The 25,026-nt window shown below is 42.4% G+C and overlaps 1 protein-coding gene across 1 annotated transcript; it reads left to right on the top strand.

Moving 5' to 3' along the window:
* The first annotated feature begins 15,661 nt into the window (after positions 1 to 15,661).
* Positions 15,662 to 20,472, top strand: RTP1 (receptor transporter protein 1). Its single transcript, XM_066347151.1, has 2 exons — positions 15,662 to 16,127; positions 18,370 to 20,472. The coding sequence occupies exons 1-2, from the start codon at positions 15,856 to 15,858 to the stop codon at positions 18,887 to 18,889; spliced, it is 792 nt and encodes a 263-aa protein (XP_066203248.1). The 5' UTR covers positions 15,662 to 15,855; the 3' UTR covers positions 18,890 to 20,472.
* The last annotated feature ends 4,554 nt before the right edge of the window (positions 20,473 to 25,026 follow it).

The raw sequence follows: 25,026 nt of genomic DNA, 5'->3' as shown, positions 1-25,026 counted from the left end.
TTTGTATATCTACGGTGTCCGTGGTGATTTCTCCTCTTTCATTTTGGATTTTGTTTATATGAGTTCTTTCTCTTTTTTCCTTGGTAAGTCTTGCCAAGGGTTTGTCAATTTTGTTGATCTTTTCAAAGAACCAGCTCCTTGTTCTATTATTTTTTTCTATAGTTTTTCTGTTCTCTAATTCATTTATTTCTGCTCTGATTTTTATTATCTCCTTTCTTCGGCTGGTTTTGGGTTGTCTTTGTTCTTCTTTTTCTAGTTCCTTAAGGTGGGTAGTTAAGTGGTTCACTTGGGCTCTCTCTTGTTTGTTCATATATGCCTGAAGTGATATGAACTTCCCTCTTATCACTGCTTTTGCTGCATCCCATAGATTCTGATATGTCGTATTGTCATTTTCATTAGTCTGTATATATCTTTTGATCTCTGCACTTATTTCTTCTTTGACCCATTCATTTTTTAAAAGTATGTTGTTTAGTTTCCACATTTTTGTGAGATTTTTTTCCTCTTTTTTGCAGTTGAATTCTAGTTTCAAGGCTTTATGATCAGAAAATATGCTTGGTACAACTTCAATTTTTCTGAATTTGCTGATGTTGTTTTTGTGGCCCAACATATGGTCAATTCTTGAGAATGATCCATGTACACTGGAGAAAAATGTATACTCAGTCACTTTGGGATGAAATGTCCTGTAGATGTCTATCATATCCAGGTGCTCTAGTGTTTTGTTTAAGGCCACTATGTCTTTGTTGATTCTCTGTTTGGATGACCGATCTAAAGCCGTCAGCGGTGTATTGAGGTCTCCAAGTATGATTGTATTTTTGTCAGTTTTTGTTTTAAGATCAATAAGTAGCTGTCTTATATATTTTGGTGCTCCTTGGTTTGGTGCATATATATTAAGAATTGTTATGTCTTCTTGATTCAGTGTCCCCTTAGCCATTATGAAATGGCCATTTTTGTCTCTGAGTACTTTTCCTGACTTGTAGTCAGCATTATCCGATATGAGTATTGCTACACCTGCTTTTTTTTGGATGTTATTTGCTTGGAGTATTGTTTTCCAGCCTTTCACTTTGAATTTGTTTTTATCCTTGTTACTTAGATGAGTTTCCTGGAGGCAGCATACAGTTGGATTTTCTTTTTTAATCCATTCTGCTACTCTGTGCCTTTTTATTGGTGAGTTTAATCCGTTTACATTTAGTGTAATTATTGATACTTGTGAGTTCCCTATTGCCATTTTATATCTTGCTTTCTGTTAGTTTTATGTCTTGTTTGATCCTTCTCTTTTGTTTTTCTATCTTTTGTTTTTATTTGGTTGTATTCCATACATCTTTCCACTGTTGCTATCTTTTTTATCTCATGTGCTTCTGTGGTGGTTTTTTCAATGGTGGTTACCTTTGAATAATGAAAAGAGTCCCTACCCTGTTCATTGTAGCGAACTATTTTGTGAGTACTTTTGCACTCCATCGTCCTTTGCTACTGTTAATCTCCATCTTCTCCCCCTCTTTCTTTTTGTTGTTGTCACAGTTTAAATTTGGTTTTATTGTGTTCTTCTTGGAGCTTTTACTTGTGGCTCTGTTTTTTTTTGTTCTTTGTATCTGATTGGAGAACCCCCTTTAGTAATTCCTGGAGTGGGGGTTTTCTGATGATAAATTCCCTCATCTTTTCTGTATCTGTGAATGTTTTTATTTCTCCTTCATATTTGAAGGATAGCTTTGATGGGTATAGTATTCGTGGCTGAAAGTTCCTCTCTTTCAGGACTTTAAATATTGGGGTCCACTCTCTTCTAGCTTGTAGAGTTTCTGCTGAGGAATCTGATGATAATCTAATGGGCCTTCCTTTATATGTTGTATTCTTCTTTTCCCTGGCTGCCTTGAGAATTTTTTCTTTGCTGTTGGTTTGTGTCAATTTCATTATGATATGCCTTGGAGTAGGTTTGTTGGGGTTAAGAAAACTTGGAGTTCTGTTTGCTTCTTGAACTTGAGGCTTTAGTTCTTTCCACAGGCTTGGGAAGTTCTCATCTATTATTTGTTTGAGTATGTTCTCCATTCCATTTTCTCTCTCTTCTCCCTCTGATATACCTATTATTCTTATGTTATTCTTTTTGATGGAGTCAGATAATTCTTGTAGGGCTATCTCATTTTTTTAAATTTTTGAGTCTCTTTCTTCTTCTCTCTGTTGTGCCTCAAGTTGCTTGTCTTCTATTTCACTAATCCTCTCTTCTATCTGACCTGTTCTATTAGCTAAGCTTGTTACTTCGTTTTTCAGCTCGTAAATTGAGTTTTTCATCTCTGTTTGATTTGTTTTTATAGTTTCAATTTCCTTGGACATATATTCTTTGTGTTCATTGAGTTGTTTTCTGAGCTCCCTAAATTGCCTTTCTGTGTTTTCTTGTATATCTCGGAGGATTTTTAGGATTTCTATCTTGAATTCTCTGTCATTTAGCTCCAAGGTTTCCAATATATTAAATTTTTCTCCATAGATTTTTCCTCATCTGGCTGTGTTATCTCTCTTTCTTTTGTATCCATGATATTCGATTTTCTCTTCCTTAATGGCATCTGAGGGTGGTTTTGTTGATAGTATTAATGAGATTTAATAAAGAATAAAAAGTTTAAAAAAATAATAAAAAAAAATCGAAAAGAGTTGTTTTTTTAAAAAAAAAATTAATAATGAAATAAAGAAAAATAAAATAAAATTAAAATTAAAAAAAAAAAAAAGGAAATTATTCCCCCCCTCCTTTTTTCCTCTCCTCTCTTCTCCCCTCTTTCTTGATAAAATCTTGTGGTGGACTGTGAATTATAACAAACAATGCCTGTGATGGAGGGCCTGAATTGGGGAAAAGTAATAAAGGGGCAAAAAAAAAAAAAAAGAAAGAAAAAAGAAGAAAGAAAAAAAAAAAGAGCGTATGGACCCACAAAAAGCAAATAAGGAAAAAATTTGGGTCAAGAATAAAATGATTTGCTTTTAGGTGTTGGTTGTCTAAGAGTTATGATGAGAGGATTAAGAGGAAAACGGAAAAATGGGGGGACAAATTAAAAAATTACTATTGTATTTAGTGGAACAAGAACTAGATAATATGGAGAGCCAGGGATGGGAGCACTGCTAGTGAGTTAAAAAGATGAAGTAAAAACCCCCCAAAATGCCACAAACATAAGTTTGAGTCCCAGATAAGATAATTTGTTTGTTATTGAGGTTTGAATGAGAGGAGATGTAAAGGAGAACGGAAGAAACTAATATAGAGGGAGAAAAGAAAGAGAGAGAGAGAGAAAAAAAGAGGGAACCACTAAAAGAAGAAAAAAGAAAGGAGAGAGAGAGAGAGAGAGTTAAGGGTTTTGGAGTGCAACCCTCATAGAGAGAATGGAAGAGAAGAGAAAAGATAAAGGGAGATGTAACACTTATGGGTAGTGTAGTTCAAGGAGAGGAGAAAGTAAGATCGGTAGAGAGTTAATCGGCCAAATTGGAGGAGGAAAAAAAAAGTATCAAGAATGAAGATAAGAGAAACAAACGAACAAATATAATAAAATGGGATAGGTTATAAAGTCTGCAGATTATTCTTGATTTTGAGAGGTTATCTTCTTGCTTTTTCTTTTCTCTCCCTCTTCCTGGTCGGTGACTCTGTACCCCGGGTTTTGCCCCTTTGCCACGCTCAGGTGGAGGTTTGCAGTTGATAAGTCTCTATGGCAATGTCATGTATTGTGCTTTAGTCTCGTTGGCAGTCTAGGCTATTAGCATTTATAGGCTCCGACAGTGAGAGAGTCCGTGTTCCTGGAGCCTTTCTCCTAGTCTTTCCTTCCTCAATTAGTAGCCTGATAATCCAGCTATGGGGTTGCTGCTGCCTCTGCCTGGATAGTAAGAGGCTCAAAGAGCTGGCAACTCCCCACTCTATTTCCACTCAGCACAGGGCTCTGGGTAAGGCTCAGTCAGTCAGAGCTGCTAGCATAATCAGGCGGGCTTTCCGGCCATTCAAAGACCTCTGGCTCTGCCACTCTGTCCGGTAACACAAGTGGGCGCCCACTTCCGGGGCGCTTGGAGGAAACTCTCACTCACTGGCTGCGCGCACAGACCAGGATATCCGGCCAGCAGTCTCACGCTCTGAGTGAAACCCCCAACCGCAGGGAAAAGTTGCAGCGTTGGAATTGAGTCTCGCTCCGTCCCCGTGCGCGGCTTTTGCAAGGTGCTGGGGCGGCCCGAGATTCCGCTTTGGCCCGGTGTGGGGAGATTTAAAAGAAACTTTACACTTTGAAATAGAATGGCAAAGCTAGTTATGATAATAATGTTGGAAAACAGATTTGACACTCCCCTCCCTCCATCCTTCTCTCCAGGCCATGCCAACCCTTCATCTCTAAATCACCACATCCAATTTCCCGGTGAGGAGAAAAGAGAGGAAAAGTCTGTGTTAGTTTCTTCCTGGCACAAAGTATAAACAGAGCCAGGCAGAGGAGGAGCTGGGAGTAGTGTCCACTCCTCCTTCCTGGCACATGCCTTGCTGTGCCCACAGAACTGATGGAGAATTAATAAGTCAGCAGGTTTGGTTTGGGGAGGTACTGAGGAGAGCCAGCAAAGGATGGGTTGCTGCATGGTTTGGGAGGAAGAAAAAGCAGAAGATCTTAGAGGGACAGCTGTTATGGTAAGTGCGAAATGGATTGATGCAAAGAAACTTTAGAACTTTTGTTTTGTGTTATACAATGCAATTCTCCATCTGGCACCTCTCTGAAAGATGGCAATAAAAATAGAAGTTAGTTTTCAACACCTGTTTGAACTGTGCTTCTCTTCTTTGTGCCTCTGTGTAATGAATGGCTGTAAGGTGGTCCAAACTTATCACCTCTCCGTAGTCACACAGATGGGCAGTGGGAGAAGTGAAGGATTCCTCCTGGTCTGGTGAGTTACTCCTGATGCCTGTCCACAGGACAGTGACCTCAGTCCAGGGTGTGATCTGAGTGGGTGGGCCTGTGCCTCCTGTCTGCTGGAAAACATTGAACCTCCGTGGAACTTCTTTCAAATAGGAGCAAATAGGAAAACAAACAAAAAACCAAATCAAGCCAAATGAAAATAAGCTCCCTATCCAAATGCAATCTATAAAACAAGACACAGAAAAGCATAGCAATACTCTAATGATGTAAAGGAAGTACAAACTTAAAAGAAGTTACCATAGGAACCAAAAGCCTGCTTTAGAAGAATCTGCCTCCCTTCCTTTCTCTCCTTTTCTTTCCTCCTGTGGCTCCCTGCCTCTCTGTCTTTCACTATTCCACACCATTTCTCTTCTTTCTTCCCCTCTAATTGCCCCCTCAGCCCCGTTATTCCCTCCTCTGCATCTTACTTTCCCTATTTTCCCTTTATCCCTTTCAGTTTATAGTCCCCACTAAATTTGACGTGGGGGACATCTTTAAATCTTCCCCTCATTCTCCATTTGTGTCATGACGGGTGTGTTGGAGTCTTAATTTCCAGGTCCTCTCAGTTCCTGGACCTCCTGGGGAAATTTTTCTTCCTTGGGGCTCCCTTCCTCTGACTTCATGTCTTACATCATATTCCTTTGGTTCCATGCTCACTTGTTGAGGCTTGTTGAGGAAGGCAAGGTGCACCAGGTATGAGGCAGTAGTGATGTCCTATGCAAAGTCGAAGAGTGCCTTTTAGAAGGAGTTTCCTGGAAACAGGCTCTGAGCTGTGAGTTGTATGCAGAACTGACTGAAAAGCACTCTCAGTAGTTGCATCTATAGGGAGGTGAGGAAGGCTGGATTGGCCAGACAAGAAATTGTCATGCAATATGGTTGCAACTGAGACTCAACTGTTACTTAGGAGCTTGGAAACTGAGAAAGCTTTTCAGAGTGCCCCAATTTGGTTGTGAAGGTCTATTCCCAGTGAGCCATCAACATTCCTGCTATTCCCAGCTAAGGGATGAGGGCATCTGCAGACAGGAGGGAATGTGGGTGAGATCTGGAATGATATGCAGGAGATGTACACAGGTGGGTGTTCTCCATTCAGCCACCTGACCAACTCCTTCATTCTGCAGCCACAGTGACAAATGAGACAGAGGGTGTCGGACATGGGTTTGGCCTTCAGACAAAGTACAGAGATAATGAGCAAAATATCAAGAAGGGGAGATAGTTTTAGCAGAAAATCTGGGCAGGCTCCATGGGGGAAGTATCTTTGAACTGGGCATGAGAGAAAGGTCAGATTTTGACAGGTATAGATGAGGGGTCAAGGGAGCAAAAATGTGGACAGAGGGAGTCATTTGGAAGTACTTTAAAGTCTGTTCAAGTCTTCAAGCACCAGAGCATTGTGAATAAAGAAGTCCTAATTTCTCAAAGTAAAAGTCTTTTAAAGACTTGGGATAAAGCATAGAATGGGTAGAATGGAGTAGCACAGAAGTCCAAAGGGCTTTCCCTGGAGATGTTTTCATGTATTACTACCCAGAAGATGGCAGAGAAGTGCAGGTGTGGAGGTACCCCTGGGAGAGCTCGTGACTTTGGCAATCTTTATTTAGTGGAAGTTTAGTTACAGAGTCATTCCAGAGGCTTGTGCCTTGAGAGGAGGGCTGGGAAAGCTCGAAGGATTGTAGTAGCTGCTGCCTTTAAGTATCTGAAGGGTGTTATAAAGTGGGGCGGGGCGGGGCTGCTGTAATACTTAGTCAACCTGAGTCCAGAAGGCAAATCTAAGATCACCATATGAATGAAACAGGAAAACAGATGGCTCAACTCACTGAAAGAGTTTGATGAATGATAGTGCTTTGTCCAAATCAAACTGGTTATGAAGTAGTGAGTTGACTGTAGGAGGAGCTATTCAAGAAAAAGCTGAAAATGCAGACAAGGTTGGAGAGAACATTCTTTCTTCGGAATCGGCAGGTCACCAAGATGAACTTTAAGACCATTCCAGCCCAGAGATGCTCTAATGATGACTAAACTTACTTAACATTTACTAAGTACGTGTACCAAATACTATCCTAAGTATTCTAAACATTATTGTCTCATTTCATCCTCAAAAGTTATTATTTTGTTCACTTTATAGATAGAAAATTGAGACTTAGAAAGATGAATTCAGTTTGCCAATTGTCACATAGATAGGAAGAGTTGAAGCCAAGATTTGAGTGTGGACAAGCTGATTCCCGAGTCCAGTCTTCATCTCTCATAAGCCTGGGATATCTGAACCTGTGGCATCATTGCACAGCAGGTGTGATACTGAGATAGTTAGTAGGAAGAGCCCAAGAGTTACAGTGATGGATTCTAATGTGTTAGAAAATGTCCCCTTCACTTGATGAATTACTTAGCTCAGTAATCTATAAGATGTCTATAGATACTGTTACCTAAGGAACACACTGCTGCTTCTTAACACTGAGTGAGATTGAGATAATCAAGCCCTTGGCAATCTCTAAGTGGTGGGTTACTCAGCATGTGGAAAGTAAGTTTGCAGATGTGTTTCTTTGCCTCATTGTGAGGTTAGGAAGCACCAAGAATGTGTGACCTAGTTTTCCTATCTGAGTAGAGGTTCCTGATGGCAGGAAGTGCTGCTGTATTTCACAGGACTCAAAGATCCCCCCTCTCCTCCTGAAAATCAGCCTGGGTTCTCAGACGAGCCCTATGGTTCTGGCAGACATGGCCCTGCCCTTAAGAGGCTTGTGAACTATAAGAATTTTTGCTGTGGTCACAGCTCACTCATAGTCAAAATAACATGGCAAGTATAATAGAGGCGCCAGAAAAGGTTTGTCATGCCCGAGAAGAGAGAGGGAATATTCTCACAAGGAACAGGTGGGAACTCTTCTCATGTGGCAGGACTGGAACTCATTCATTCAACGCCAATTTTCTTTGATGCTGTACTTGATGTGTCAGTGAATAAGCCAGAGTAGAAACCTGACTTGAGAGAGCTCACCTTTTCCTGGGGGAAGACAGATAATCCTGCCAATACCTGGCACAGTGGTTAAGAGAGTGGACACTGTCATCAGGCTGCCCAGGTTCAAATCTCTCCTTTACCACCTGCTGGCCAAGTGACCCAGGGCAAATTTTTGAACCATTTCAAGGCTTATTTGAGTTATCCAAGAGAGGCAAGAAAACAAGATCTACCTAACAGGGTTGATGTGATGATAAAATGTAAGCCTTTAGCAGGGTGCTTCCTTGGCATATATTACGTGCTCACTAAATGCTAGCAGTTCTTATAAATATAAGATGGAAAATGTGGGCTGCTATAGAGAACATAGAAACTCCCTGCTTCCATCCCATGTATAAGACTCACCATTTTTCAAAACATTTGGGGTCTAAAAACTGGGTGTATCTTATACAGTGGTTTTAGATTTTTTTACTTGCATTTTCTGCTTTTTAGAGCTTGTTTTTGCGCTCATTGTTGAAGACAGTGATTCATCATCAGACACAGACGAGAACAAGCCAATGGATGGCAGTTTTGACAGTGATGAGGAGTTGTATAAATTTTATGATGAATAAAATTTGAGTTCAATAAGTTTATGTAATACTTTTTTTTTCTTCAAATTTCATGGTCCAAAATTGAAGTGCGTCTTATACATAGGAGCGTCTTATACATGGGGAAATACTCTAATAGCCCAGTGCGGTGGCCCCAAAGTGTGAGAACAGGGCTTGATTAACACACCTGTGCATTCTTCTTTTGTAGACTCTGTTGAGTTGACTTGAACAGAAAACTTTAGAGGACACATTGATTTAGGCAAAGAGATAACCTAGAGGCATCAGGGTCAGGGGATGGTTATTTTATAATTCTGGTCATTTAAAAATTGAGGAATTTTCTAGGTTTCCATCAGTCTTTATTTATTCAGAAAGTATTTAATAAGAAAATTATGGGCATAGAAATATCTCTTCCTTGGGAAAAGAGAAAGTAGTTCTTTGTATATATTTCAAAGACGCTAGAGCAGTTTTGAGAAGGGAAATCCTGCCTTTATTATTATACGAAGAACCATAACTAGAGGCATTTTATACATTATGGGCCCACAAATTGTTAGGGGAGGGGAGAAACTTACAGACATGTAGTGCAATTTAACCAATTTTAGGGATATAAATGTAGGACCAGACAGGCCATGTTTTCTGGGTCACATTGCAAGTCAGTGACAGAATACAGACCTCTCATTTCTCTTTCTTGTTTCTTCCACATAGTTCTTGCTAGTACTATCATTCTCCTGTCGTTCTGAGAATGTATATACGTAGATATACACTATCTGAGTATCATCCTCACACCTAAGTCAGACCCATGTTTATATGCAGGGGCATGTGGCAGCACTTGGTCATACCAGATGCCAGTTGCTTCCAGAAGCATGGTCCCAGCTGTCTGAAATGCAATTCAGTCACACAATGACCAAGAGTCCAAAGAAAATAGTAAATGTACCACCTAATAGGAAAAGGCTATGAATGCTTTTTTTAGTCTCAAGACTAGGCAGGCACAGGTGGCTGCCATGTAGGGCAATGCCTGGGTCACTATGGCCCATGAGCTCACTCTGCTGCAGACTTGGCTATTCCAGGCTGGTGCGTTTATCTGCTTGGGCTTCCGGACCTGTTCCCTGTGGGCACTCAGCTTTCGCCTCGTGGACTTTTACCTGGTGTGAGAACTATCTCCTTCCAGCAGGGCTTACTAGGGCGTCCTGAGCAGGGCTTGGTTGGCTTTTAGCAGCTGCCAGAGAAATGCAGCTTTCTGGGGCTGATGCCCAGACAGCCGGTAGGAAGACTGATTTCATAGCTGCCTGTGGACCAGCCTCCCGGTCTCAGTCCACCGTTCTGGCCTGAGGGCTCACTCTCCTACTTTCTTTCCAGGCTCTGTCTAGCAATGAATATTCTGCCAGCCAACCCCAAGGTAGGTTTGATCTATACCCATCTTGGCATAGGCTCTCTTTCCCTGGAACTTCTCTCTCTCACTCACATAGGAGTCATGCTCTGGATCTGAATTGGGTACTAAGGAAGATAACTTCTCTGGACACTTAGGAGAGAATCTGGAGTCTGGACAGTCTCAGCTCCCACGTGGCTGAGAAGTGAGGGCCCCTTTACTTCTCCTCTCCTGAATTAGGTCTACAATGAAATTAACTTAGATCCTAGAAAGATCAGTGTTGGCTTCAAAGAGGAACTAGGAGTGTTTTGTTTTGTTTGTTTTTTAAAGCAATTGACTTAGCAACTAATGGGACTGGCTATTAAAGATGCACCTGTTTTCTTCCCTGTTCTTTTGTCTTGTTTGCATACTGCATGACTCTCCAGTTCCATTCACCTATATCAGATATTGCAACCAAAAAGTTACATTTAAACTCCCAAATTAACCTCTAAACCAAAGCCAATCAAATTTCGAGGCTTTAGAAGGGCAAATGTGGGAGAGTAAATTCTCCCTACATTTTCCCACTAAGTTTAAAAGTTACCTCTCTATATTGGGAGGCTGCACATTAGAACATGATATCGAGCAATGCACTCATATATTACTCACGTAACAAAATTTATTATCTACCACATGCTGAGCAATATTATAGATGCTAGGGATTCCTATGATCTTTTATTTTTATCAACATTATAAAATTTGCCTGAACACTAGTCTCAGAGAGCAGAGTGAAGAGTAATTTATCATTGTGCATCGTCTAGCAACTTAATGGATAGAAGTTGAATGAATGAAATTTTATTTAACTTTTATGGTTCTCCAGGAATGTCTAGTTCCATTAATGGAAGGCTCTTTTGGCCTGAGGAGCTAGGCATCTGCATAATAGAACTGTGAATTATCTACATAGCATGTGAGCACTGTGTACTACAAATACAGACATTTGTCGGTAAGTGTATGTGAGGCTGCCAGAGGGCATGTTTAAACTCTCTTGTATTTATAAGGTTGTTATTACAATGATAGGAAGATGCATGTGAATGAAAAATTCAGACCACAAAAGGTTAAACTAGAAGCTAATAGGTACAAGGCACAAAAACATGCAGTTACATTTTTATTTTATTTTATTTTATTTTTTATTATTATTATTTTTCTGAAGCTGGAAACGGGGAGAGACAGTCAGACAGACTCCCGCATGCACCCGACCGGGATCCACCCGGCACGCCCACCAGGGGCAACGCTCTGCCCACCAGGGGGCGATGCTCTGCCCCTCCGGGGCGTCGCTCTGTTGTGACCAGAGCCACTCTAGCGCCTGGGGCAGAGGCCAAGGAGCCATCCCCAGTGCCCGGGCCATCTTTGCTCCAATGGAGCCTTGGCTGCGGGAGGGGAAGAGAGAGACAGAGAGGAAGGGGGGGTGGAGAAGCAAATGGGCGCTTCTCCTATGTGCCCTGGCCGGGAATCGAACCCGGGTCCCCTGCATGCCAGGCCGACACTCTACCGCTGAGCCAACCGGCCAGGGCCGCATTTACATTTTTAAAAGCAAAAAATTAGAAGAGGGCAATGAGCAAATGCAAAAAATTTGATTTATTTACATTCTGTTATGGAAAAAGTTTCAGTGTATAATAAATGCCTACATATCCACAACCCAGAGTCAACAATGATCAATTCATTGTTAATGATTCATCTTTACCCCCACTCATATTATTTTAAAGAAAGTCTTAGATATTATATTAAAGAAAATGTTACAGAGTGGCAGAAGGCTGGTGGTTGTTGAAGCTGGGTAATGAGTGTGTGGAGTTTCACTTCTTCCCCATTTTTATACGTGTTTCAAAGTTTTCAAACACAGATGAACAAATAGAGACTGTTTTTGCTTTTGCTGTTTCAGAAAATTATGTCAGAGAACAGGATAAATAATAGTCTTTTTCCTGAAGTTATGTTACAGCTCAATATTAGGTATTCTTAATAACAGCTTTCATGTGTAAAGAATAAAACAAGCAGAGGTGTTCCGGCAATGCAGACTTTCATAAATTATTTAAATTGAGGCTCTGACAGAAAAGTTACAACACATCCTCCCCCTCTAAAGTAGTTCATATTCACTGACTGCTTGCTGTGGGGGCTGGCTGTGTCAAATGCTATGATGTAAGGAGATTATGGAGTTTACTGTTTAGGCTCACCAAGGGTGGGGCATTTTGAGAAGGAAAATTCTTTGTTGTGGAAATGTTAGGCACACTCGAGTTTCGGTTCCCTGGGCACTGAGTGCCAGTACAAATTTCTAGTCATTGATTCAGCTCCCAGACAGACTCCTCCCCCTTCCCAAATGTCCCTTAGGAATTTAGAATTATCCCTATGTAAGAATCACTTTTCATTAGTTCATCATTTCAAGAATGACAATATTTGTTTTTGCAACATTTTGATAGAAGTTTTATAAAATATTTCTTACTGAACCAAACAACAAATTAGAGACATGGTTTTCTTTCTTTTGTTTTTAACCACTTTATTTTCTAGTTGGAATTTAGTATTAAACCATTTTATGGATTTAAATTATTCATGTCACAAACTTAAGAAATTAGCCAAGGTGAGGCCATTGGCTTCAAAGATACCTCTCTAGACTGGCAATCTCAAAATTTTAGAGTTCAGGGCATCAGAGTTCATTTGATAGAGAGTAAGTTGCAATACCATAGGGTTATTTGTTTTGATAGAAATATTATTTTATTGGATAAAACGTTCTACTATACAGAAGGATGCATTACACTGGCCTCTGTATAGTATTCTCAGTTTCTAAATTAAACTTAATTTGTGCCAATGGGAATTGCATCAGCTGGCTACACACATGCGCACACACACACACACAACTCTGGTGACTCTTGCTTTCTGTGTTCTTGTTTTTCATCATAATGTTTATTGTAGCAACAAATGCAAAATTCTTCTAAAGAATTTTGTTCCTGGTGTCGGGTAATACACTCTGGCTCCAGAACAAGTTCTGTAAGCTTCTCTCAGCTTCACCCCCTTTTTGGGAATGTCCTCAACCTCCATTCTCACCTTGGCGGATGACTGTGACCTGAGACGTCTCCCATCATACTTCTGAGGCTGGTTAAGTCATTTTACTTCCCTGGGCTTTGACTGCCTTAAATCAGAGGCAAGAATACTGACTTGAAGGATAAAAATTTTAATGAACTTGAAAATCCCTTCCAGTGTTAGCGTTCAGTGGCTCTGATTTAATTTCTGTCCTCCTTACTGTGTCCAGTACAAAGCTAGTGGAGCGATGCCTCTTCAGTTTTTAGCTACACAGCAGCCCTCAGGGAGACAGACCCTGACTCCAGGCACAGCCTCCAGTGCCTCAGTAGACGCTGCCCTCCTCCATCCAGTGGCTCCCATCCTACCTTCTGCTTTCCAGGGATTCAGGCTTCTATGTATAAAGCTCTTTGCAACCAATATGGCCACAGACAGAGGGGACCTCAGCATTGCCCTATACTCTAATCTTCATTGAACAGATGGACAAACTGAGGCCAAGGGGAATGATTTGCCCAAGGTCATAGAACCAGTCAGTAGCAGAGCTGAGATACATACTTATACTTCCTGACTTCTAATTCAGTGCTCTTTCCACTGAACCAGGTGCCTGTCATCAAACAGTTATGGCTTCGCAGGAATTGTGTACCTAGAGGTGGCTTTATGCACTATTTTTATACACTATTGTGTATAGCATTTCCTTTGGTAAGATTTCACGTTGAGTTTTTCTTTCAGATATGGAATATTTATCCTGGACTCAGAAGTCTGTGCACACTGTGGCTCCATTAGGTTCAGTGGCAGAGGTGACATTCATAGTGGGAGCGGGGAGCCTGGCTGATCAAATACACCTCACTTCTCTTTCTGGGCGCCGTGGCTTCAGTGTGGCCTAGGGAACCATTTGCTGAGCGGATATGAATTTTAATTCTTAGAGTCTGGAATGACTCTCTCCAGCTGATAATAAGGTAGAAAGACACATTTATCTAGCACCTGTTCTTAGATTCTATGCTGGGCAGTGTGGTGATTAAGCTGGGGCTTTGGAGACAGTCACATCGGCTTAAATCCCAGTTCCGTTAATCATTAGCTGTTGAATCTTGAGCAAGTTATTTTACCTCTCTGTTTAACTTACATTTGTGCAAAATGGAGCTGTAGCTGCTATTAATTACCTATAGAGGTTGAGATAAAATAAATTAATATGTAGTAAGCACTTAGGACAATGCCTGATACCTGGTGAGTACAATATAGTGATTGCTGTTACTATACAAATTTAAAATATATTCATATGAAACATCAACACAGGTTTGGTTTGGCAGAATGAAATATACACATTAAATGTATTAGAATAGCTATCTAAGAAGATATAAGAAAATTACAAAAAAAACCCAAAACAACCCCCCCAATAAAAAACCTAGGCAAGCGATACCAGAGCTCCTGCTTTTAATTACTATAGATACTGCCTCCTAATTATTCCATTGCTAAGATGAATAAACTGAGGCTAACATAAAGGATGTCACGGCATCGGCATACATACAGAGGCAGGGCGAGCAACTGGAAGACTGTTTCCAGTACTAGATCGCAGATTTAGAACCTTCTTTTCCATCCCTAAACTTCAGGATCTGCAGGCTGTTCATAGTCACACTGTTTGAAGAGCCTGCTTAGATTCTAGCCATACAAAGGTAGAAAGACACATTTATCTAGCACCTGTTCTTAGATTCTTAGAATGTGTCTTCTGCAGAGAGTCAAGAGACATGCTTTCCACCTGCAGGGAGCATGGTCTCTGATGCTTGGAATACAGGTCCATGAGCTTTCTCAGTAAGTTTTATACAACTAGGTAGCAAAAGTGTAATTATGAGAGATTGAAAAAAAATGCATGCCCCAAATAGAGGACTGACTAGATAAATCATGCCCAACCTTATAACAGAACATAAACAGCCTACAAGATGGAATAATATTAAGGACCTAGAAAAATATTCATGACATACTGTTACTTAAAAAATAATTCACAGTGTGGTATGCATAATGTGTATATATAAATATGTATACACACATATATGCATGTTCATATATATACTCACATACATGTACAGGGAAAGGCAGGCAAGGTGTGTATATCATAAATATTAACAGTGATAATCTTGAGCATGGGTATTAGGAATAGTCTTACTTTTGCTTTATTTTATCTATATTTCCAGTTTTTCTACAATGAACCTGTATGACTTTTATTAAAAATAATTTATTAAAAAATTATCAGGAGAGGCACCTGTCGTAAAGACTGCTTTTTCCATGAATAGTGTTCCTCTTCTATAGTGAGGTTGAAAATCATCTTTTCTGCTCCTGCCAGGCTGATGCAATGCTTCCACCTTGCGCACAGGGCAGCTCTTGCGCATGGCTGTCATATCCTGTTGCGTTCTGGTTAGGGGGTACATACCCAGTTGCAACCACCTGGCAGAGAGCCTGGCATGTGGGTATGTGTGAAATGAATAATGAATTGGGAGAGGCTTAATAACTTGGATTTAGATACGAGCTCTGCCATTTATAAGCCAGGGGAGTCCCGGGCTCCTGCTCTGTACAGTGGCAATAAAAATTGTGGGTCAAGAGACCACCAATAGCTTTTGTAAATGGCAAAGAATTGGTCACAAGATGCACAGGGGCGCAGAGAGAGAGAGAGTTTATTATTATTTCTGCATCTATTAACAGGTTTAATTTTCTCTTTAAATCTTATTTCTCTTTGGCTCCCTAAGGCATCATAGTTACCATAGCATCCAAATGCTGATGCTGCCTCCAGGGGCAGCAAGGTAAAGCTGAGCTAGCTGCCAGGTCCTCCTCTTCGTGTGCCCTTAGCAGGCCAGAGTGAGATGGTAGGAAGCTCAGCCTCCTTTCAGGACCCTCACTCTGTTTTGGGTCACTAAGACCCACAAACCCTGCCTTCTCAGCCTCTGGGCCCTGAAACACCCTTTCGGAGACTTCCTTCTCCCTAAGCTCTGTCTCTGGTGCCCTGCATGGTTGCCGTGGAAACAGGTTCCGCAGCGGACAAAGGAGGGAGCTGGGCCCTGCTTCCTCCTGGTCCTGTAGATGAGGATTTTTAGACAGTGGAGACTGCGCTGCCCTGCCCTGCAGCTGCCCTCACTCTCCGTGTTCTCACTCAGGTGGAGCTTGCCCTCCCTCACCACTGACGAGACCATGTGTAAAAGTGTGACCACAGGTGAATGGAAGAAAATCTTCTATGAGAAGATGGAGGTGGCAAAGCCGGCTGACAGCTGGGACCTCATCATAGACCCCAACCTCAAGCACAATGTGCTGGCCCCTGGCTGGAAGCAGTACCTGGAATTGCATGCCTCAGGCAGGTGAGTAGTCCAGTAAGTAGAGGCCCTGCAGGTAGCTGCTGGGCACCTTCCAAGAAGAGATAGAGACATGAAGAAGCCAGGTGCTAAGTAAGAGTCGGTCTCCCTCTTGGGTTTGTGTACTGGAGGCAGAGAAAGAGTCCCTCACTGGGAGCAGGGACACTTGAATTCGATCCCCGCTCCTCCACTGAGCATCTGTGCAACCTTCCCTTTCTGAGTTCAAGTTTCCCTTATAGAAAAGAGGTGGAATAGATTCATTATTGTTGACATTTTACATACTCTAAGATTTTAATAATCTCTTAAAGTGGTTAAGAGAAGGAGGGCTTGAAGACGATTGGGGGTCCAGTGCTCTTGTCCTGGGACAGTTCCGTTTCAATCTATTTAATTCAGCTTGACTTAAATACTGAACACAGAAGTGCACTAGAAACTGGCCCTTGAACAATTCAATTTCCTTCTTGGAACTCACTTTCTCATTTGCGAAAGGAGGGGTTAGCCTAGAGATCCTTGCCTTGTTCTTCATGGACAAGCAGTATCAAAATCACCTGGAACTTGTTAAAGATGAAGACCTTGCCTGTCATTGTAGACCTATTAAATCAGAATCTTCACTTCAATAAGGGCTCCTAGGTATGTACAATAATTTTATGTACAATAATATATATTTTCCATCACTCTTATCCACAGGTCAGTTGTGTAAAAACTTACCTTTGGGACATAAGAAAGGGAAGCTGAGGGGTGTTGCCTGAGGGTCAGAAGCAAGGCATTACTTCTCAGTCTATTCAACTCAATTCAAGAAGCATCTATTGGGCATCTGCTTTGTGCTAGGTACTGCATCTAACTAGCTTGTGTTTATAGACTTCTTTTCTTTTCTTTTCTTTTCTTTTCTTTTCTTTTCTTTTCTTTTCTTTTCTTTTCTTTCTTTCTTTCTTTCTTTCTTTCTTTCTTTCTTTCTTTCTTTCTTTCCTTCCTTCTTTCTTTTTCTTTCATTAAGTGAGAGGTGGAGAGGCAGAGACAGACTCCCTCCCACATGCCTCCTGACTGGGATTCACCCAGCAAGCCCCCTACCTGGCACTGCTCTGCTTATCTGGGGCTGCTGCTCTGTTGCTCAGCAACTGAGCTATTTTAGCACCTGAGGGGAGGCCACAGAGCCATCCTCAACACCCCGGGCCAATTTCGAGCCATGGCTGTGGGAGGTGAAGAAAGAGAGAGAGAGAAGGGGGAGGGGGAAGGGTGGAGAAGCAGATGGTCTCTTCTGTGTGCCCTGACCGGGAATCAAACCCAGGACTTCCAAACGCCGGGCCGATGCTCTTCTGCTGAGCCAACCAGCCAGGGCTGGATTACTTTCTTATTCTCTCTGCCTCACAGTACCACAAAGGGTTAATTAGGTGATTTCTGAGGTCTTGACATTTTGTAGTCCAAGTTTTTTAGTCTAGTCACAGAGAGAGAGAAACAGTCCTCAAAAGATGTAAGTAAAACAGAAGAGGTAAGAATGAAAGTGAAGCCCCTTCGTTGGCTGATGGCAGAGGTACGAACAGCTGGACACTTGCTGGGGGTGCAAAAGGCTGGACCTCCCTGGCAGAGCCCAGGAGCTTCTTCAAAACTGGGAAGACTCTGCCAGGCTAAGTGGTGAGAGCTTGTGGGTAGTCCAGCCCAGCTGGTGACCTGTGATCCCAGCCTGCCCCAGCTGGCCGCAGCGAGTTCGCTCTGGGCCTAGACTGTTTGTGCTTCCATGCCTTGGGATGCATTAATCCTGTCTCTGGTCAGAGGCTGAGAGGTGATAAGTTTCATTTTCTCCAGATTTGGGTTTAGCCTGTTCACAGTCAGCGTTGACAGGTAAGAATGTGTAGATAGATCATGCGATTCCTGTATGATGTGGGCCATCACTGCTTATCGAGTGCACTTGCATGTTTTGCAGATGAGGGAAAATGCCCAGAGCCAGAGGCCCAAGGGCAAGGCCTGAGGGCACTGGGATGGCAGGAGCTGAGGCCTCTGCAGAGCACAGATGCGGAGGGCCTGGTGACTGGCACAGCGTTTGCTGGATGCCAGGTGCGTCCTAAGGAACTCGCTCTGGGCCTAGCAGTTCACACAATGGGGCAGACTGGGCAGCCACTTGGGGAAAACTAACGAACCCAGGGGACCATATATATACCACCTCCATGCTCTGCCTACCAACCCTGACCAGCTTCCCGCGGCTGTTTCCACCTCTTTCACTCCTTCCTTTCCTCCTACCTCTCACCCGTCCCCGCAGGTTCCACTGCTCCTGGTGCTGGCACACCTGGCAGTCACCCCACGTGGTCATCCTGTTCCACATGCACCTGGACAGGGCCCAGCGCGCGGGCTCCGTGCGCATGCGCGTCTTCAAGCAGCTGTGCTATGAGTGCGGCACAGCGCGGCTGGACGAGTCCAGCATGCTGGAGGAGAACATCGAGAGCCTGGTGGACAACCTCATCACCAGCCTGCGCGAGCAGTGCTACGGCGAGCGTGGTGGCCACTACCGCATCCACGTGGCCAGCCGCCAAGACAACCGGCGGCACCGCGGTGAGTTCTGCGAGGCCTGCCAGGAGGGCATCGTGCACTGGAAGCCCAGCCAGAAGCTGCTGGAAGAGGAGGCGACCACCTACACCTTCAAGCCGGCGCCCAGCCCCTCTAAACCACAAGCTGAAACAAGTTCGAGCTACAACTTCTGCTCTATCCCCTGGTGCTTGTTTTGGGCCACGGTCCTGCTGCTGATCATCTACCTGCAGTTCTCCTTCCGTAGCTCAGTCTAAGATTCTCTTGGTGGGCCCCAGGGGACTGTAGGGACCCACCAAAGGCCAGAGCACAGCCGGCTAGTGGGAGGGGTGAAGGTTCTAGCACGGGTGCCACCACGGACTCAGAGGGTTACCTGGGGAGATCACCTAGCTTTTCCATCTATAATATCATGGGTTTGGGCTTGATCATTGGTTGTATAAGATGAAACCCAGGACCCCACATTTCTGCATAGTTGCCTCAGGGACTTTTGAATTTGGAATGTAGACTGAATGAGTGGGTTTCCCATCCTGGTCAAACCACCCATCCCAACTCCTACCTTCTCCTCTTGCTTTAATAAGAACAGCTCCATCTTAGATGGAGTTTCATTTAAAAAATTTGAAAAAAGAAAAAGGTTAACAGCTTTAAATAAAAGTTTGGAAATTACAGGACTAGGTGATCCCAAAAGACCTTTCCACAGTGATGAGTATCCTTGTTTTCTTGTTAATCCTCACCCGCACCCTCATTATCCCCCCCAGCTGGAGCTGCAGCCTTAAATTAGCATCTGCCTAGTGTATGAGCCTCAGCCACAGCTCTGCTTCTATGCACATGGCAAAGGCTCCCTGTGAAGAGGGAGAGGTGGGGGCACTAGGCTGCCCTTCTGCTGCTGGGTCCACAGGTCCCCACTTATCTTTTTCAGGCTCCCAGCTTCCAGCTTCCCTCTTCTCAGGGTGAACTCTGGGGTCTGCCTGGCTCAGAGATGTTGCATTGCTGGGGGTGGAGTCCCATGGAGTTAGGCTTCCCACCCATCCTATTTGAACCGGTAGAGAAGTTAGGGGAGGATTAGAAGGTAGTGTTAGAATCAAAGTACAAAATCCCTAGGAAACAAATATAATGACTTCCCATTACAACAAAGGGTCTTCAGAGTTCAGGGACCAAGTTTGACTCATTCTCAGAAGTTCTGATGGCTGGGACGTAGGAGCAGGTCCCTGGCCTCCTGAGCTCTTTGATGAAACCTTAGATGAGAGGTCTTCTCACATTGGCCATGCATGGGCCCTCTCACCAAAAATCAACTGTCACTTAGAACCACATGGATGGGGGTCATTTGCAAAAAAACACAAAAAAAACACAAAAAAACCCTCCAAAAAACATGTGTCCATATACAGTGCATAGACATGTGGGAGGATCTTACATCTCTATAAAATGGAATGTAGTATGGTTTAAAATGCAAGGAGAGAAGACTTTCTGTTAAGAGGAGCATGGAATTGGGTACAGGGGGAGGTAGAAAGCAGGAGGTGGGATGTCACCCTGCACTGAGATTCCTTATTCACTTCTCTCTTAACAACTTGACTCCTTTTCCCCCACTTCCCCTGATGTTCGCCTTTTTAACGGAAAGTCATTACTATCTGAAGTGGTGGAGGGGAGAGGACCACTTATATAATGATGGAATACTTTAATAAAGATGGGATATCTTCATTCAGGCTTAGTAGTCACTAATGGATACTTCAGATTCGCCATACTGTCCCTGATACGTAATAAGCTGTTGGGCACTGCCATCCCCTCTCTTTCCTTTGTAAGGCTTTATTTACCTCCAGCTTCAAGGTCTTGGCCAATTGTGTGCATAGTCAGGCGGGATGCAGGCAGTCCTTGGTCAGGGAACCAGTATAAGATCAGTTTTATTCTTTCCCTTGCTCTAGTTCTAGTATCTGGCTGGTGACTTCCTTTGCTTCAGTCACACAGCATCCATCCCTTTGCTCAGGCCACATGTCCTGAGCACCTTCTATCTGGCAAGGCCTGACTTGGGTGCTGGGATCCAGTAGGCACTAAGCATAGGCCCTGTCTCACAGAGATCTCTGCTTACTACAGAAATACTCAGCCCTGACTGCACTTGACAAATCTTGGGGAGCTTTAAAAGAAATATCAGTGCCCAGCCTCCACCTCAGACCAATAGAATCAGAGTACCTAAGTCCTGAGCATCTGAATGAGATAGAATAAGACTCCCAGGTAATACATCTGTGCTGCCTGGTATAATGCCTTTTAACTGAGCAACTCGCTTTGGTTGGCACCTGGTCTTGTAATAATGAGCCGTGAGATTGTCCTTGATGACTTATCTTTGATTATCTAGGACTAGGGCTCAGCTTCCTTGCTCACTCCCACTCCCTACCCTAGGGACTTAACCTTCCTGCTCCTACATGCTACGTTGGATTTATCTGGTCCTGAGAGTCTCCATATTGGCTTTACAACCCTTGCCAGATGCTTACTAAACTTTGTTACAATTACTTGTCTATGGCTATACTCCCTGCTAGAATATGGAAATGACTTAGCTCAGGTTTCACTGCCAGATAATGTATGAGCAAGGAATCCAACCCTCACCTAGTTTTAGTTTTAGTCTAGAACTCTTTCCTAAAGAATTAAGTCTCTTATTGCTCTGTAGGGAGATGTCTACAATCTATGGAGGTCCCCCTCTGTCTCCTTTATTGTCCCTTATACTTGGCTATAGGTGGGGGGTTCTAGGTTTGCTCACCAGCTTAGCCCTGTCTTGGCAAAGACTTCTCTGGGATAGTTCTTTCTTTGTACACATTGCCACATGCCACATAATGAACTTGTTAGATGTTCCCTGGTTGTTATCAATGAACTCCTTAGGGACATTCTGAGATCCTAAGCCTATCCCACTGGGGCTCCTGTGCACCAATCTTTTTATTTTTAACTATTTATTTATTTTAGAGAGGGGAGAGAAAGAGAGAAAGAGGGAGAAAGAGAAAGGGGGAGGAGCAGGAAGCATCAACTCTCATATGTGCCCTGACCAGGTAAGCCCAGAGCTTCAAACCAGCAACCTCAGCGTTTCAGGTTGATGCTTTATCCACTGCACCACCACAGGTCAGGCAACACTGGTCTTGATGTTCAAGCCCAGAGGAGACCTACAGGAACTGAATTGTGGTTCCAGAGGCTGAAATCCTCAGTTTGGGGTCAACAGGAAGTGCTACCTTGATCACTTCCCTCAAACTCATTGGGACCAGGGACCAGCTCAATGGGAGAACTCTTCTTGGGGTCAGAATCACTGGGAACCAAGAAGATTACTAACTAAGGTCAATTCTCCACAGATTAAGTGCATAAATCACACTGGGGAACAAAATTTTTGTTGCATCCACAAAAACACTTGTTCTTACCTAATTCGAGTGTGCTGATCTCAAATCTGGCATTGGTTTTTCTCTGTAAGCTACAGTTTTTTTGCAATTCAAGATTTTAGGTTTTCATCTTATTGTAAAATTTTCAACATTTAGTTTAACATAATGAAGTAGAATGTTCTTGGGCATCATCTTTGTGAAAATATAATACTTTATATAATGCAGTAAATACACTAATACACTAAAAGATATGATTGCATCAGAATTTGTCTACAATTTCAAAATAGAACATATTAAAATACTTATTTTAATCATAAAATTTGCACAAAACTTATTTAAATTCTATTCAGGCAAAAATTTGCGTTTGTAGCTCTTGTATTTGTGTACTTGTTGAGAACAATCTCGTTTGATGCTCTACTCATCACTAACAGCTCCAAGATTTTCGGGAAACTTATCAAGGTGACTGTTCAGGAAGTGAATCTTAACGCTTATGTTACATCCAATGTCATGGAAAGCCAACAGCATCCTTTGAACCAGAAGTTCATAATTTTCTGCTTTTTTGTTGCCAAGAAAGTTCTTTGTAACTGCCACAAAAGACTGCCATGCTGTTTTCTCTTCCTTATTCATCTTCCTGGCATATTCTTTGTCACGTATGAAGGTTTGAATTTGAGGTCCATCGAATACACCTGCTTTTATCTTCTCGAAAGACAAGGCAGGAAAAACAGAAATAATATGTTGAAAGCATTCATTTTCTCTATTCAAAGCCTGAACAAACAAACTGCTTCATTAAGTCAAGTTGGATGTGATGTGGGGGAAAAATGGTCCTGTCTCGATTAACTACAGGTTCATTCACAATATTTTGCATCCCTACTTCCAGAGCTTCATGTTTTGGCCACTCCTTCTGTGTCCAGTGTTTCTCCCGAGCTCGGCTGTCCCACAAACACAGAAAGCAAGGATACTTCGTGAAACCTCTCTGTTGGCCTAGCAGGAGATTTACCATTTTAAGATCCACACAAATGATCCAGTTATGCTCCTCCTACTTCAGAAAGTTGAGGACAATTTTTATGTGATTATAATCTTCTTGCAGATGGGTTGACCTGTGGTGGTGCAGTGGGATAAAGCATCGACCTGGAACACTGAGGTTGCCGGTTTGAAACCTTGGGCCTGTCTGGTCAAGGCACATATGGGAGTTGATGCTTCCTGCTCCTCCCCCTTCTCTCTCTCTCTCTTTCTCTCTCATTCCTCTCTCTCTAAAAATCAATAAATAAAATTTTAAAAAAAAGATGGATTGAATAATCAATTGGAACCGCTGCATAAACATTACCATTGTGTAGGAGAACACATTTCAGACTTCATTTAAAGCTGTCAAGAAATAGCCACCATTCTGTTAGACTGTAAGTGGTAACACCTAGCTGGCTGAGAAGACTACTGATATCCTGACAGTAAACAAAATGTTTTTCTTCAGAAAAAAAGTTCACAAAAATTTGATCACACTTCCTGAAATGGGATACTTTAGCTGACTGGTGAAGTACATTATTTTCTTGAAGCCTGGAGGCTAATAACTCAGCTGCTTTCTTTGATAGGCCCATATCTCATACTAAGTCATTCAATTCGGGTTGGCTAAACTGCCGAGGGGTTAATGACTGCTTGGCATCAGAATAAGACCCTTCAGATTCTACAACCATTTCCTCATGCATTTTATCAAAATACACTTGATCACCATGTTCACTTGCTTCGTCCTTAGAAGAAATAAAACCATTGAAAACTGGAACCGGGAGTGTCTCAGAGTGTGGGAGAGGTCATATTGCTGAAGGAATATTAGGATATGCAATCATATGTCATTTTTTCTTGTCAATGACCTTTGTATGGATCAGACAGAAATAACAGTCACTGCTGTGGTCCTTAGGTTCATGCCAAACCATGGGAATACCAAAAGGTATTCCTTTGAGTTTTCCTTTTGTCCAGTCACGAAGCATTTCCTCACAATTATGACACACAGTATGAGGAGCCCAATTCTTGTCTTAATCACCAAGGGAAACTTGAAAATAGGCAATATATGCACCTGTCACAAATGATGAAATAATTGCGCCTTTGACGTTGAAGGGTGTAACAGCCACATATATAACAGAAAGTGTCAGGACTATTCTTACATTTATGCCTACTCGAAGAAGCCATGATTCAATCTTAAAACAAAATAAGAGGGTGTTTTTTATCAGATAATAATTTTTTACATTTAAAAACCACTACAATTATGTAAAAGTGATGTTTGTAAAACATTAATTGCCTTGTGGTTATGTTCAATCCAAGAGTTGTTGCCCATTAACTCCAATTTAAAAATCAATGCATGCCATTAACTGTAACAAAAAGAAATTAAAATTGCATAAAAACTAGAGCATGTACCAAAAAATGGATTTCAGATTTGGCTTTTTTTTTTTTTGGCAGAGACAGAGACAGTCAGAGAGAGGGACAGATAGGGACAGACAGACAGGAAGGGAGAGAGATGAGAAACATCAATTCTTCATTGTGGCTCCTTAGTTGTTCATTGATTGCTTTCTTATATGTGCCTTGACCTGGGAGGGGACTACAGCAGACCAAGTGACCCTTTGATCGAGCCAGCGACCTTGGGCTTAAGCTGGTGAGCCTTGCTCAAACCAGATGAGCCTACGCTCAAGCTGGTGACCTCAGGGTCTCCAACCTGGGTTCTCCACATCCCAGTCTGACGCTCTATCCACTGCGCCACCGCCTGGTCAGGCAGATTTCAGATTTGGAATCAGTGATGCAGAAATATATAGAAACAGCTCTAAAACCTCATGCAGCAGAAAATGAAAAAAAAATTTTGTTCCCCAGTGTCATCAGGGCTGTAAGACAGATGAGAGCTACCTCAATCTTGGGCCCTATGTCTTAGATGTGTAACTGAAGTTTAGAAAAAATAAGGAACTTGAACACCATAGTTCAGCATTACGTAAGGGAAGATCATGAAATTTAGGGTTAAGAAACACTTGATTCCTGGCTGTGCTACATACTGGTTGTATGGCCTTAGGCAAGTTGCTTAA

The sequence above is a fragment of the Saccopteryx leptura genome, chromosome 8 (genome assembly GCF_036850995.1).
Source record: "Saccopteryx leptura isolate mSacLep1 chromosome 8, mSacLep1_pri_phased_curated, whole genome shotgun sequence".
Classification (NCBI taxonomy): Eukaryota; Metazoa; Chordata; class Mammalia; order Chiroptera; family Emballonuridae; genus Saccopteryx; species Saccopteryx leptura.
This window is presented reverse-complemented; position numbering and strand designations above follow the sequence as displayed.

Excerpts from the sequence above, each read along its gene's own strand:
- RTP1 (XM_066347151.1), top strand. The coding sequence starts at position 15,856 with ATGAGGATTTTTAGACAGTGGAGACTGCGCTGCCCTGCCCTGCAGCTG. Across the intron at positions 16,128-18,369 it reads GAATTGCATGCCTCAGGCAG|GTTCCACTGCTCCTGGTGCT; the intron begins GTGAGTAGTCCA and ends CCGTCCCCGCAG.